The sequence below is a fragment of the Mesoplodon densirostris genome, chromosome X (genome assembly GCF_025265405.1).
Source record: "Mesoplodon densirostris isolate mMesDen1 chromosome X, mMesDen1 primary haplotype, whole genome shotgun sequence".
NCBI classification, from domain to species: Eukaryota; Metazoa; Chordata; class Mammalia; order Artiodactyla; family Ziphiidae; genus Mesoplodon; species Mesoplodon densirostris.
Window position 1 is genome coordinate 33,691,295 of NC_082681.1, and position 15,467 is coordinate 33,706,761.

Consider the following 15,467-nt stretch of genomic DNA (forward strand, 5'->3'; position numbering starts at 1 on the left):
GTACCACAAAAAAAAAAAAAAAAAAAAAAAAAAAAAAGAATATGTTCTAAATATCCAGAAAAAGGGAGCACGCTGTGCTAAGAACATTATCAAGAATGTGAAAAGACAACCTACAGAACAGGAGAAAATATTTGTAAACCACAGATCTGATAAGTTTTCATATCCAGAAAATATAAAAAACTCCCATAATTCAACAACAAAAAGACAAATAACCTAATTTAAAAGTGTGCAAAGGACTTGAATAGACATTTCTCCAAAGAATATATATAAACGGCCAAGAAGGACATGAAAAGATGTTCAGAAATCACTGGTCATTAGGAAATACAAATCCAAACCACAATGTGACCCCACTTCACAGCCACTAGGATGGCTGTAATAAGAAACCAAAAATAAGTGTTGATCAGGGTGTGGAATGTGTACCTTGCTGGTGGGAGTGTAAAAGGGAAAACAACCTGGTGGTTACTGAAAAGTTATACATGGAGTTACCCTATGATCCAGCAATTCCCCTCTTAGGTATATATCCAAGATAAATGAAAACACACCCAGGGCTTCCCTGGTGGCGTAGTGGTTAAGAATCCGCCTGCCAATGCAGAGGACACGGGTTCGTGCCCTGGTCCGGGAAGATCCCACATGCCGCGGAGCAACTAAGCCCCTGCGCCACAACTACTGAGCCTGCGCTCTAGAGCCTGTGAGCCACAACTACTGAGCCCACGTGCCACAACTACTGAAGCCTGCAGGCATGGAGCCCATGTTCCACAACAAGAGAAGCCACCGCAATGAGTAGCCCGCACACTGCAACAAAGAGTAGCCCCTGATCGCCACAACTAGAGAAAGCCCGCATGCAGCAACAAAGACCCAATGCAGCCAGAAATAAATAAATAAATTTATATATAATTTATATATAAATTTATTTATATATAATAATTATAATATAATAATTATATATAAATTTATATAAATATATATATATTTATATATAATTTATATATAAAAAAAGAAAACATACCCATACAGAAACTTATACATAACTGTTTACAACAGCACTATTCATAATAGTCAAAATGTGGAAACAACCCAAATGGATAAACAAATTGTGGTATATCCATACCATGAAATATCGTTCAGCCATAAAAAGGAATGAAGTTCTGATACATGCTACAACCTGGATGAATCTCTAAATATTATGCTAAGTGAAAGAAGCCAGAAACAAAAGGTCACATCTTATATTAATTTTTTTTATGACACATCCAGAATAGGCAAATCCATAGACAGAAGGCAGGTTAGTGGTTTCCAGAGGGTGGGGCATAGGGTGGAGAGTGATTACTAAAGGATATGGAGTTTTTTTCTGCGGTGATAAAAATGTTTTGAAACTAGAGAGAGGTGGTGAGAGCGTAATGTTAAGAATGCACTAAATGCCACTGAATTGCACACTAGAATATGGTCAATTGTATGTTAGTGAATTTCACTTCAATAAAAAAAGGGGAGCACAGAAGCAGACATTCTTTGTCTAAAATTCTTCGCATATTATTTTCTGCAGTTGAGCTCAATTTGAGGGGAGTTTTCCTTACCTTTATGGCTGCCACCTCTGACACTTTTCAGCCCATTCCATAAAGATACACTAAAAAATTACTTCATCTCATGCAGAACACTAGGGGATCTATACAGACCCTTGCACCCCTACAAGGGAATAGGAGTGGTTCCCCTATAGAACGTATTGTTTCCTTTAATGTGTAGGGAAGATATATTTTTTCTTTTTTCCCTATTAGTCAGTTGAGTAGCAAAATGTTCCCTGGGTTTCTAATAACCTGATCTTCAACCTAAGAGTAAGAGAGTGGGTATTTTGAAACTTTTACAAAGGTTCTTAGGATGTAATGCTTTGATAGAAAGCTCAAAGCCAATTCTTGTCTTGTCTCATAGGCTATTCTTTGTCATCTGTATGACTTAGATTTAATTATTTAACTCTTGCTTTCTAATATAATCACTTGAACTCCGCTATGATTTTTCAGGCATGCCCCATATACACCAAAAGCATGGCAAAGAGAGAAAGACCCAGAACCTAGGAAGAAAAGGTGAGTTTGATCGGAGCCAGTTTGGAACAGAGATTAGAACACTACACAGATGATATTAAATGTATGTTTTCACTCTTGGAAACTTCTTCAACAATGAAAGACTACTTGCTATATTTAAGGATAAACTGCTTTGCTTTAAAAAAAATGGCTTGAATCCTAAATCATCCCTTCCCAGCATAGTAAGGGTATAAAATTATGATATGGACTTAGAGACGAATATAAAAAATTCCTGGGCTTCCCTGGTGGCGCAGTGGTTGAGAGTCCACCTGTCGATGCAGGGGACACGGGTTCGTGCCCTGGTCCGGGAAGATCCCACATGCTGAAGAGCGGCTGGGCCCGTGAGCCATGGCCGCTGAGCCTGCGTGTCCGGAGCCCGTGCTCCGCAACGGGAGAGGCCACAGCAGTGAGAGGCCCGTGTACCACACACACACACAAAATTCCTGTTCAGTGCTGGTGGCAACAGCTGCTCATTATACTACTATTCTTTATTAACTACCCTTTATCAACAGCTTTATCTGGCAGACTAAATTGGAAAAACTCCTCACAATAGGGTTATTACTAGTGACATTATCTCCCCTACTGTCATCTGCCAGCACCTTTAGTCTCACCGTCAAATTGCAAAGAATAGAATCATGCCTATCACTCTTCCCGGGCTACGTGGAAATCCAATAGCTTTTTTTTAGTGAAGGTTTAGTGAAGACAAGATTGATTGTTTTCTGCCATGAGTGGAGGAGGAGAGATTGCTAGATAAAAATGTTTTGCGAACCACGGGTATAATGTAAATTTCAATTTATATCTTAAATGTTTGGTCCTTAATTTCATTTGGAAAATTTATATGAATATGAGGTAGGATTGTAATTTCAGGACCTCCTAGCATTTTTTAAGGATAGTAACTTAAGACCAAAATAAAACATATAGGCCAATGATGCAAATGTTTAAATTACCTACCTCGAATTCTCGACGTTTCTCATAAATTGGAATGATCAACTTGGAAATTTCAGAAATTACTTCATAACGTTCTGCTTTCCATAAGCCATCCACACATTGTTCTAGCAACTCCAGCAAAACTTCCTGCATTGAGAGAAAAATGCAATCAGGAATTTGAGATAGTTTTAGAGCTCTGGGCAAATATATTTTGAACCATTTCAAGTTAATAAAGAATACAATGTACTAAATTTAATGAAATGCACAGAAGGAGTATAGTTGTGTGACTATATTTTTCTAAATCACATACTTGAAATATTTGAAATTGAAACCATTCTTAAAAGTATGAAATTAATATTGACAATCGTAAACTACTATTTACTTTGTTTATTGCATAATGAAGATGTTAACTGTACTTACAAATGGTAACACATTGAGAAGAAGTATTTTTTAAAGGGGATACATTGTTCCAAACTGAGGATGTTTAAATGTCTGACAGGGTCAATTCCACTAAGTCTATAAATGTCCATTATATTTCCTTTATATTGAAATTATATTTAAACACAATTCATAGAGTCTTAAGATAATTTGGCAATTTTCAAGCTGTTGCATCAGTGACAAAGGTGTTTATTAAAATGATGTGATTTTGGTCAACAGTGCTTCCTTCCTCACTGTTGGTTCTAAAATTAGTGGGAATGACAGTATAATACCTCAAGATAGAGATCTCTGACCTTGCTATAATGATAACAGCCGCTATAAAACAACCATCACGTCATGTTCTCAACAATAAAAAGATGAAGCCAATTACTCATGCTATTCATAAGTCTTAACAGTTTCTATCTTAAAGAGATGAACTTCAGACCTATAAAACTGACTGCTGGGCCTCCCTGGTGGCGCAAGTGGTTGAGAGTCCGCCTGCCGATGCAGGGGATACGGGTTCGTGCCCCGGTCTGGGAGGATCCCATATGCCGCGGAGCGGCTGGGCCCGTGAGCCATGGCCGCTGAGCCTGCGCGTCCGGAGCCTGCGCGTCCGGAGCCTGCGCGTCCGGAGCCTGTGCTCCGCAACGGGGGAGGCCACAACAGTGAGAGGCCCGCATACCGCAAAAAAAAAAAAAAAACTAAGAGCAGTTTTGACTTTACCCTTTGTTATGGGTTGAACTGTGCCCCTCAAGAAGATAAGTTGAAGCCCTAACTCCCAGTAGCTCAGAATGTGACCTTATTTGGAAATAGGGTCATTGCAGATATGATTAGTGGAGGCAAAGTCGTACTGGAGGAGGGTGAGCCCTTACTCCAATATGACAGAGATACGCAGGGAGAACACCATGTGACTACAGAGGCAGAGACTGGAGTAACGGAGCTACGAGCCAGGGAACGCCAAAGATCGACAGCTGCCACCAGAAGCTAGGAAGAGGCAAGGAAGGCTTCTACCCAGAGTCTCAGAGGGAACATGGCCCTGCTGACACCTTGACTTCAGACTTCTGGACTCTAGAACTGTGAGACAATAAAATTCTGTTGTTTTAAACCATCCAGTTTGTGTACCTTGTTATGGCAACCCTAGGAAACTAATACACTCTCTTTCTTTACTTATCCTCTAATCAGTCCATCACCAAGTTCTGCCAGTTTTACTTCCTAAATATTTCTCAAATCTGACCCTTCTTCTCCATTTCTGCTCTCATTGCTAAGGTTCAAGACCTCATTATTGTGTTCTAACTGATCTTCCAGCCTTGGCACTTTCAGATCTATCCTCCACAAATCTGCCATAGGGTTCTGATTAAAATGCAAACCAAACCACATCCTTCTTCCCTTCTTAAAATCTCATGATGGGGCCCCATCATTCGCAGAACTAAGGACAAGCTCTTTCATTTGGCACACAAGCCTTGCAGTGATCTGGCTGATACTTTTATAATATCATCATGCATCATGCTCAGCCTGGTACTTGATGCTTAAACGATGAGCTACTAGTAGTTCCTCTGAAGCACCATAAGGTGTTGCCTTAACTTTGTGCCTTTGTCCATTCTGTACCCTCTTGTCCTTTAATCCCTTTCACTTAGTTAACCCTTTAAGAAAGCTTAGCTATCACCTCTTCCAGGATTCTTCTCCTGATTAACAAAGAGTAGCAAGACACCTTTTTTTCTTACTCTGATAATTCATTGGGTGGATATTTATCACTATACCTGTCTGTTATCTATGTATCTGACTTTCCAAATAGGCTGTGACTCTTCAAGAGTAGGGACAATATATTGTATTGGTTTCTTCAGTCACCAGTATGGCGGCAGTACACAGCAGATGTTCATTAAATGCTGCTACTTGAAAAAATAATCTATATATTAACATTTCATAGCCAAATTAAAATTTCTATCAACTGTGGGAAGGAGGAACTTTGGGGGAGTTAAAAATCTATTACAAACTAGTAATGTTTGTCCCAGGAATGTAGAGTTGGTTTACAATTAGGAATAACTCCAGTGTAAACAGAATGAACCATGTAAACGGAATAAAAGAGAAAAATTTGATCTCAAGCAATAGATGCAGAAAAAGCATTTGAAAAAACTCAACACCCCTTCACGATGTTAGAAAAGAATCCCCAGGAAACAGGGAATAGAAGAGACCTTTCTCAATCTGATAAAGAGCATCTATTAAAACCCAAAAACCTATAGGCTGAACACTCTTCTAAATTTGGGAACAAGTCAAGAATGTCTGCTCCTACCACTTTTTTTTTTTAAATAAATAAATTTATTTATTTATTTATGGCTGTGTTGGGTCTTGGTTTCTGTGCGAGGGCTTTATCTAGTTGCGGCGAGCAGGAGCCACTCTTCATCGCGGTGCGCGGGCCTCTCACTGTCACGGCCTCTCTTGTTGCAGAGCACAGGCTCCAGACGCTCAGGCTCAGTAGTTGTGGCTCACGGGCCTAGTTGCTCCGCGGCATGTGGGATCTTCCCAGACCAGGGCTTAAACCCGTGTCCCCTGCATTGGCAGGCAGATTCTCAACCACTGCACCACCAGGGAAGCCCTGCTCTTACCACTTCTATTCAACATTATGCTGAAGGTCCTAGCCAGTGTAATAAGGCAAGAGAGAGAGAGAGAGAGAGAGAGAGAGAGAGAGAGAGAGAGAGAGAGTGAGAGAGTGAGTGTGCAGAGACTGGCAAACGTAAAACTGTCTTTCTGTGCAGATGACATGATTGTGTATGTAGAAAACCCTAAGGAATATGCAAACTACTAAAACTAATAAGCAGATTTAGCAAGGTTGCAGATTATAAGATCAACATATAAAATCACTGTATTTCTATATACTAGCAACAACAAATTGAAAACTAAGATTAAAAAATCAAGCAATACTATTTCCAGTAGCATCAGAACATCCATTATCTAACAATATATACCCAGGAAAAGACTTCTACCCTGAAAAATCACAAAATATTTCTGGGAGAAATTAAAGACAACCTAAATAAGACGGGACTGAAAGACTCAGTATTGTTAAGCTCTCCATGCTCCATATAGTGATATATAAATGTAACAAAATCTCTACAAAGCTTCCAGCAGGCTATTTTGAGGAAACGGAAACAATGATTCGAAATTCTGCATGGAAATTCAAAGGATACAGAAGAGCCAAATGACTTTGAAAAAGAATACAGTTGGAGGGCTAACACTACCTGATTCCAAGACTTATAAAGTTATAGTAATCAAGACAGTGTGATATTGGTATCAAGATGGACAAATAGGGCTTCCCTGGTGGTGCAGTGGTTAAGAATCCGCCTGCCAATGCAGGGGACACGGGTTCGAGCCCTGGTCTGGGAAGATCCCACATGCCGCGGAGCAACCAGGCCCGTGAGCCACAACTACTGAGCCTGTGCTCTAGAGCCCACAAGCCACAACTACTGAGCCCGCATGCCACAGCTACTGAAGCCCACGTGCCTAGAGCCCATGCTCTGCAATGAGAAGCCACCGCAATGAGAAGCCTGCACACTCCAACGAGGAGTAGCCCCCACTCGCTGCAACTAGAGAAAGCCCGCGCGCAGCAACAAAGACCCAAAACAGCCAAAATTAAATAAATTAATTTAAGAAAAAAAGAAGAAAATGAACCTTGACCTCTATCTCATTCCATGCTCAAAAACGAATTCTAGATAGATTATCAGCCTAAACATAAAACTCAGAAACAAAGTTTATAGAAGAAAATATAAGGCAGTATCTTCAGTCTTGAGGTAAGCAAAGATTTCTCAGACCAAACACACACAGAAAAACAAACCATCAAAAAAACAGTAAATTGAACTTCATCAAAACCAAAACTTTCTGCTCAATAAAAGACTCAATTAAGGGCTTCCCTGGTGGCGCAGTGGTTGAGAGTCCGCCTGCCGATGCAGGGGACACGGGTTCGTGCCCCGGTCTGGGAAAATCCCACATGCCGCGGAGCGGCTGGGCCTGTGAGCCATGGCCGTTGGGCCTGTGCGTCCGGAGCCTGTGCTCCGCAACGGGAGAGGCCACAACAGTGAGAGGCCCATATACCGCAAAAAAAAAAAAAAAAAAAAAAAAAAAAAGACTCAATTAAGAAAATAAATAAAGACTGGGAAATAAATCTGCAGCAAATATATTTGACAATGGACTTATATCCAGAATATAGAAAGAACTCCCCTAAATCAACAAAAAAAATAATGTAATTTCTAAAAATGGGCAAAAGACTTGAACAAACATTCCACAAAAGAAGATATATGGGGCTTCTCTGTGGCGCAGTGGTTGAGAGTCTGTCTGCCGATGCAAGGGACACGGGTTCGTGGCCCCTGTCCGGGGGGGATCCCACATGCCACGGAGTGGCTGGGCCCGTGAGCCATGGCCGCTGGGCCTGCGCGTCCGGAGCCTGTGCTCCGCGGCGGGAGGGGCCACAGCAGTGAGAGGCCCGCGTACTGCAAAAAAAAAAAAAAAAAAAAAAAAAAAAGAAGATATATGAAAGACAAAGGAGCACATAAAAAGTGCTCAACACCATTAGTCATTAGGGAAATACAAGTGAAAAACACAGCGAGGTACCAATTCATGTCTAACAGAATGGTAAAAATATAAAAAAAGATTAGCAACATCAAATGTTGGTGAGGAAGTGGAGCAGCTGAAACTCTTATTCATTGCTGGTAGGAATATAAAATGGTCCAACCACTTTGAAAAACTCTGGCAACTTTTTATGAAGTTAAGTATATCTTCCCCAGGATCCAGCAGTTTCACTCCTAGGTATTTACCTAAGAAAAATGAAAGCATATGTCCGCAAAAGGTCATAGATAAGAATGCTTAAAGTAGCCTTATATTCATAACAATCCCAAACTGGAAACAATCTAAAATCCATCAACAGGAGAATGGATTTAAAAATCTTACATCGATATAATGGAATATTTAGCAATGAAAAAGAACTTCTGATATACTCAGCAATATGGGTGTATCTCAAAAACATTATGTTAAGCAAAAGTAGGCAGATACAAAAGGGTACATACTGAATGATTCCATTTTATGACACCAAAATATGGCAAAACTAATCTATAAGGATAGAAATCAGATAGTGGGGGTGGGGAGACTAACTGGAAATGGGCACAGTGGAACTTTCTGGGGGAATGGACACGTCCTATTTCTTGTTTCTGGTGGTAATTTATATGGGTGTGTACAACTGTGGAAATTCATCAAGCTGTCCACTTAAGATGTGTGAATTTTACTGTATGTTAATTATATCTTTAAAAACTATTGCAAATCAAAAGTCAGAAATGCAGTTTTAAAAACAAATTATTATTGGTTTAACTAACCTATTTAAATAAGGCACTAAATGAACCACAATTTGTATTTTTCATTTCAATAAAACTTGTAAATCGGTGGCAGTTATTTTCCATTGGCTAGAGCACGAGGAAGAAGCCCTATTACATAAACTGAAACATAAACTGGCACTATGGAGAACATGATTCTATCTGTATACATCAAATGAAAAGCATGTATAAATTATTACTGTAGAACACAAAAGAGTTCCAACAAATGTGTTTACATAGAAAACTGATTACAGTTCTTGACTAATAAGAAATATTACCGCTCTCCTTGAGAGTATAAAAAAGGGTCAGGCGCAAGGCCATTTTTATGACCAAGTTGAAGCCGCTGTTTGGAAAAAAGGACGTAACTTCAGTTGTGTTAAACCATTTATCTCCCACAAACTCCCATGAATCTTTCTGCTGCTGGCCGCACAAACTGGAAGTCTTAGATGAAAAATCATTGAAGTCTAACTAAAAACCCAAAAAGTGAATTAACTTACCCAAGGCTTCACAGTCAAGCAATGAACCTGGATTAAAATTCAAGTATCTCGATTCTCTGTTATGATTAATTAATTCCACAAGGATGTTTTAAGTATCTACTCTTCTAGGTTCTGGAGGTAAAAGGAAACCTTACTATCAAGTTGGTCAGTGATAAAGTCTGATATTTATGTAGCACCTAATGACTTATAAAGAGCCTTCACATTTGTTGTGAAGTGACCAGGATAGTATCATCACCTTTATTTTATTGATGAGGAGAGAGACCCATATAGAAGTAGTAGGTAAAGCTTCCAGGCATATATCATTTTAGCTAAACGAACTAGAGCTACCTTGAGATTGCTTACATTTTTTAAAAAATAGGACTTCCCTGGTGGCGCAGTGGTTAAGAATCTGCCTGCCAATGCAGGGGACATGGGTTCAAGCCCTGGTCTGGGAAGATCCCACATAACGCAGAGTAACTAAGCCTGTGCACCACAACTACTGAGCCTGCACTCTAGAGCCCACGAGCCACAACTACTGAACCCGCGTGCCACGACTACTGAAGCTCGCACACCTAGAGCCCATGCTCTGCAACAAGAGAAGCCACTGCAATGAGAAGCCTGCACACTCCAAGGAAGAGTAGCCCCCGCTCGCTGAACTAGAGAAACCCCGCACGCAGCAAAGCAGCCAAAAATAAATAAATAAATTTTAAAAATTAAATAAAAATATTTTAAAAAACAATTCATAAAGTATAAAATGTGTCTCTGCCACTTTAACCTGGCTGCTTCTCATGTTTCTTAATACAATGTTCAAAAATTTATTTCTATGGGGCTGCAACCCCTTAAATCTCTCCACTTTTGTTGTTTCTTTCTTTCTTTGGTCTTCACATTCCTTAATTGTGAACATCAATGTGCTTCAGTCCTTGGTTCTCTGGTCTTCGCTTGCTGTATTATCTCCCATCGTCAGTGTGCTTTGGTTCTCACACAGCTACGACTTCCAGATGTGGCTCTCCAACCCTGATCTCTCTCTTTAGATTCAGTTCTGAATCTCTAATGGCCTGATGTTATTTCCATTTCAATAACCTTCTACTTCAAATTCAACACCCATCAAAAACTGCTTTCATCATCTTCCCTGTAAAATCATCCATCCATCATTCTTCTATAATATCCAAACCTGAAATCTCAGCACTACCTTTGACTCTTCTCCTCCCACAGCCAGCAAGTCTTCCTCTTTTCTTCACAGTGTTTCCTGAACCTGTGACTACCTGGGTTTAGACCTGGCTGCTTCACATCTGGACTCTTAGGGCAGCCCGCCCTCCAGACTCTGCCTCCAGCCCCTATCCATCTACCTCTAATACATTTCCCACATAACCACCAAATTAACCTTTCCTCTTCCTTGCTTTCATCTTGTCATTATCCTGCTCAAAAACCTTTGACAGCAATTCAACATTCTAATCAATGAAGTCCAGACATTCAAAGTTTCCCAAAATCTGACCTCAACTACTACTCTTCTCTATGTGAACCCAATGGCTTAGCGAAAATGATCCATTCACTGTGCCCCCAAACATGCCTTATACTTTCCCACCTCTTAACTTTTGTCCCCGTTATCCTCCTCCCTCTGCTAAAATGCCTTCAGGGTGTCTTCACGCTTCAAACCTCTCTCTAATCCTAACTGTCCTCTGTTCTACCTCAGCTCAAAGGCATCTCTCACTTTCAACTCTGCATGGAACATACTGTCTGTATTATTCAAATGGCACTGTCTTGCTTTTCTCCATTTCGAGGAGGTGTATTATCTCTTTAGGTAGATATAAGAGGTCAGGGATCAGCCATATCTAATTATTTTATAGCTTCTATATCACCAAGTCCAAAGCCTTGCTCAGAAGTCAGTGCTCAACAAATATTTGTTGAGTGATTGACAACTGTAGCTGTTTGCTACCCATATGAAGCTTGGAGCAGAAATTTTCCATCTTTAAAATACTTGTAAGCGTCCTCTCCTTAGCTGTTACATTGCTAGCTATATTTTTTATGGAGATTTCTCCAAAGTATGTTGACCGTGATCTGGTTACTGGGAAGGTGATCTGAGGAAGATACATGGTACGTTTCTAAAACCAGACAATAAGAACAGTTCCAGAGATAGGGCTCCACATTCCACACAGGGACATCTTTTCCCTGGGCAGTTTTAATGCTTACAGTTCATCAACCCTTAGTTACCTTCCAAATTAAGTTAGCTGTAATAGTTTTTTTTAGCTGTAATAATTTTTTAATGTAAATAAATTTTAAGAAGTTAAATTTATATAACTGGCAATGCAGGCCCTGGAGTCTTACTTCACTATAATGGACATCCATCATTCCAGCATCTTCTTTCATTGCTCCTTCTTCATCTATATTGGGAGTAATTTTCTTGAAGGCTGAACATCCATTAGGGAATAACTCTGCGTGAATAAAAACCAGTGAAGTAAATTTATTTTTAAAAAGTGTTTTGTAAATAACAGATAGCCTTACAGGGATTAGTTACCCTTAAAAATAAACACATAGGGCTTCCCTGGTGGCGCTGTGGTTGAGATTCCGCCTGCCGATGCAGGGGACACGGGTTCGTGCCCCGGTCCAGGAGGATCCCACATGCCGCGGAGTGGCTGGGCCCATGGGCCATGGCCGCTGAGCCTGCGCGTCCGGAGCCTGTGCTCCACAACGGGAGGGGCCACAGCAGTGAGAGGCCCGCGTACCGCAAAAATAAATAAATAAATAAATAAAATAAACACATATTTTTGTAAGGATCAAAGTCATAAGTGCAATTTTCAGTTACAAAAAAAGAATTTTACAAATTAGTTCGATCTACTATACATCCTACCAGTCTTTTTACCAAATGGTGAGCTCAAGTTACTTACAAATAAGCTTCATTCTCTGACTATGCATCATCTTCAATGGCTACTATAGTAAATGTTTTCCTAATGTGATCTAAGAATTGTTATTAACACTTTGATCCTGTGTACGTTTATGGTCTGTCACCTAAACACAGAGAGCATGTACTTTTCATGTAAACATCAAATGAGCTTTTGTAGTCATCTCTAGTTCCTCATTTCACTGGAGAATTGGAAAAGTGTGTTGTTAGCCTAGCCTAGGACTTGTAAAGAGAGGCAAGAAATAAAACAGATGCCAGGGATGAAGCATCCTTAGAGAAACAGGGTGGGGCACTGGAAGAACCAGAGCTTTTGGAGTTAGATAGACCCAGCTCTATCATTAATTGTGTGATTTCAGACATGTTTATCTCTCTAGGACTGTAAAAAGTTCCATCATCTGTAAAATAGAAACAGCAGCTACCTTATAAGAATTCAATGAAATGTAAAGTGTTCAGAACAGAACCTAACATGTAACAAGTGTGCAATGAATTATTATTACCAAACAAAGCTACCAATAAATAAACTAGCTTTCTCAAGATAAAATAATTGCTAGCAGCTCGTATAGTAAGTGACTCTGCAGCTGGACCCCTGGGAAGTAGGAAGTGAGCTCAAGTTGAGAACAGCTGCTGTAGGATTGTGGACCAAATTGCTACTGTCAAGCAAGAGTCTGGGTATAGAAGGTCACGTGGTTGCCCTGCAGATTCTGGACATAGGAACTTGTCCAAACACTCCTGCTCTGGCTGCGTTTACCCCTGTCTAAGGGGGCTGTCATTTTAGAGTTAAGGAAAATTCAGCTTCCTTATAACTGCATCTGCTAGGCAGTGGAAAATGGCTGGCCACAAAGGGGACAGCTTTTGCAATCTATTGTTCTACCACCTCTCTAATAGTGATGCTTAGAAATGATGACCTACTCACGACTAAATATTTGGTAAGCTTCCTGGTGTTAGAGGTTGGGGAAGGAAGAAGGAAGGTTTAAGAAAGTCAAACCTCACATTGAGGTGATTTCTCAGCATTCTGATGGAAAAAAGGGTCATGTATCATGGCTTGGATTTTGCCAACTCTTCTTGTCTAAGTGAATGCTAACTAGACATACATCTTCTGGTAAGACACTTGATAGAAAATGAGTTATCAAGTCAGCATCACACTTCTATGAGAGAGAGAGATGGGATTCTGGTAAGGGAAGATGGGGTTATTCTGAAGCACTTTTTCAAAAATGGGGAAACACATAGGGAGTAGTCAGTGGATTTCTGTTAGGGAAAAAGGAGAGGCAGAAATGAAAATAAGATTTACTTTGACCCAATGGACTTTAGGGCCATTTTCGTTCAAAGAAATTAGGTAATAAAAGGCACTGAAGATAGAGCATGGCATGTTTCATTTCTGAGGATAAGCACGCCTAAAATGGTCTGTTATATAGACTGCTAGGGGAATTCTATTCAAAGTGCTGGATCACAACACGATAAGGAGCTGCACCAGAATGTAAATCGATTCATCACTTCCTTCTTCAACAGTCTTTCTATAAAAAAAAAAATTCAGCTGAACTAACCATCATGCTCAGTGACATAAGTTGATTTACATTTGGGTTAATATTCCTTATCTTGTCATGGACCAGTAAGAAACAGTTCTCAGACTGGCAGTTGCGTCCATGGGACACTCTGAGTAGCAGTGCATTAGAAGAACTTTCTGAAATTTAGGAGAAAATGTCCCACTTGATTACCTTTATGAAGTCAAGAGCTAGGCAGTTAAGGAAGAGGGCCCCAAAACTTGACTGAAGCGATAGTGTGGTCCTTAACAAAGAAAAGGGTCAATCCCTGAAGGCCTCAGGCAGCTAGGTCCATGACTGGGGGAAAAATCCTGTCTACGCTGAGGATATTATTACTTTAAGTGATTCCCAAATCTAGGGTTTCTCTAGTAGGCCATGACTTAGGGGAAGACCAAAAGGGGCACACTCCTATGCCTGAGATCAGATGAGACTAAAGCATCTTGGGAAAGAGTCTTCCAGTGTGTACCTTAAGTAGAAGGAGGGTAAATTACGGTTCTTGTCAGAAACAAACAGGTTAATACCTTCTTTTGGACTTTGTTGTGTGTATCATCTGGTGTAAAGACTACTATTATGGATTTTCAGCTTCAGAGTCCACTATTCTTGCTAAGTGTATTATCTTGAGTCCTATGCCTGATGACGTTATCTCTAGCTAGAAAAGCCTATATATCCCCTTGTTTGCTTAAGTTATCAACACCCACCAAACTATCCAATGATCAGAGGACTCTTTTGTTTGCTAGGGTCTTTAAAATGCTTAGGGAAAATTCTGATTCCCTTTAGTCTTGTTTAGTTTAGTCTTGTTTCAGATGAAACAAGTTGCTGAATCTAGGCCAGTGTATATGTCCCAACAGAGGGAGGCACGTGTGTGAGGGCTCTCCCGTAGCCCTATGTAGCATTATAATAACATGGTCTTGGAGGGTCTGCTTTGAGTCTTTCTGGTATGTGACCTGGATTCCTGATTTTGCCCTTCATAGCTATAGCTTCTGTATTCCTGATTGCTGTCCAAGGGAAAGCAAGATGCAAACTGTCCAAGTAGAGACCACTACCTTGAGAACAAATTGTCCCATGAAAAAAGTAGGGAGGAATTTGGACGATGGGAAAGCAGTTCAACCCTTGATGAAATAAGACTGCTGGTCAGAAGAGGGATAGGAGGTAAGAGCGGAGGGCAAAAAGGGAAAAAGCTGTGATTGGGAAGGAAGTTGGTAAAGAAAAAGCTTTGCAAAACTTAAGCTATCAGAACCTGGGTATAGAGACTTGGCAAAGGGAACATTATCCTATAAGGCATGAAAAGAACAGACTCTATGGGAAATGAAATTCCTTTTCCTGGGGTGCTGGAGGAGCTCTACAGGCCTGAAGCTTTGCTGAACCTCGGATGCTATGAGGTGGTGTAAGAATGCAGACTTGATTCTTGTCTTCCCTGGGGGAAAACAGTTGTGCACTCTCTCAGGAAGAGAAGAGGAAGAGGTACATAAGTCTAGTCTCCAGAGAATGAGATCTAGAACATTTTGAGGTTTTCAGACAAAATAAAAATAAGGAAATTTAGATCTGTTTCTTATTACATATTTTGGGGAGTGGGAGTAACTAACACCTAGTATCACCACTTAGAGGTAACTTAGGGAAAGGGAAGAGAATGATGACCCTTAAGATGTCTGGTACAAAGAGCAGGAGCTCTGGCTGCCTGAAAGACGTTTGAGGGTGGCGGTGGGACAGGGAGAACTGCACACCTCCTTCCCCTTTCCCTTTCAGTTCAGGGCCTGAAAAATGAAAAAAAGGATCTAGAAATGGGCCCTCACTGGTGTTCT

The 15,467-nt window shown here is 40.4% G+C and overlaps 1 protein-coding gene across 2 annotated transcripts in view; it reads right to left on the reverse strand.

Annotated features, from left to right (window-relative positions):
- Positions 1-15,467, reverse strand: part of DOCK11 (dedicator of cytokinesis 11) — a 191,111-nt gene that overhangs the window by 17,322 nt on the left and 158,322 nt on the right. For both annotated transcript variants that reach the window (XM_060088078.1, XM_060088077.1), the window contains 2 exons: positions 11,557-11,663; positions 3,018-3,140 (listed from right to left, as the gene is read on the reverse strand). In XM_060088078.1, the coding sequence (XP_059944061.1) occupies positions 3,018-3,140; positions 11,557-11,663 (230 nt within the window). The remainder of the gene's footprint in view (positions 1-3,017; positions 3,141-11,556; positions 11,664-15,467) is intronic.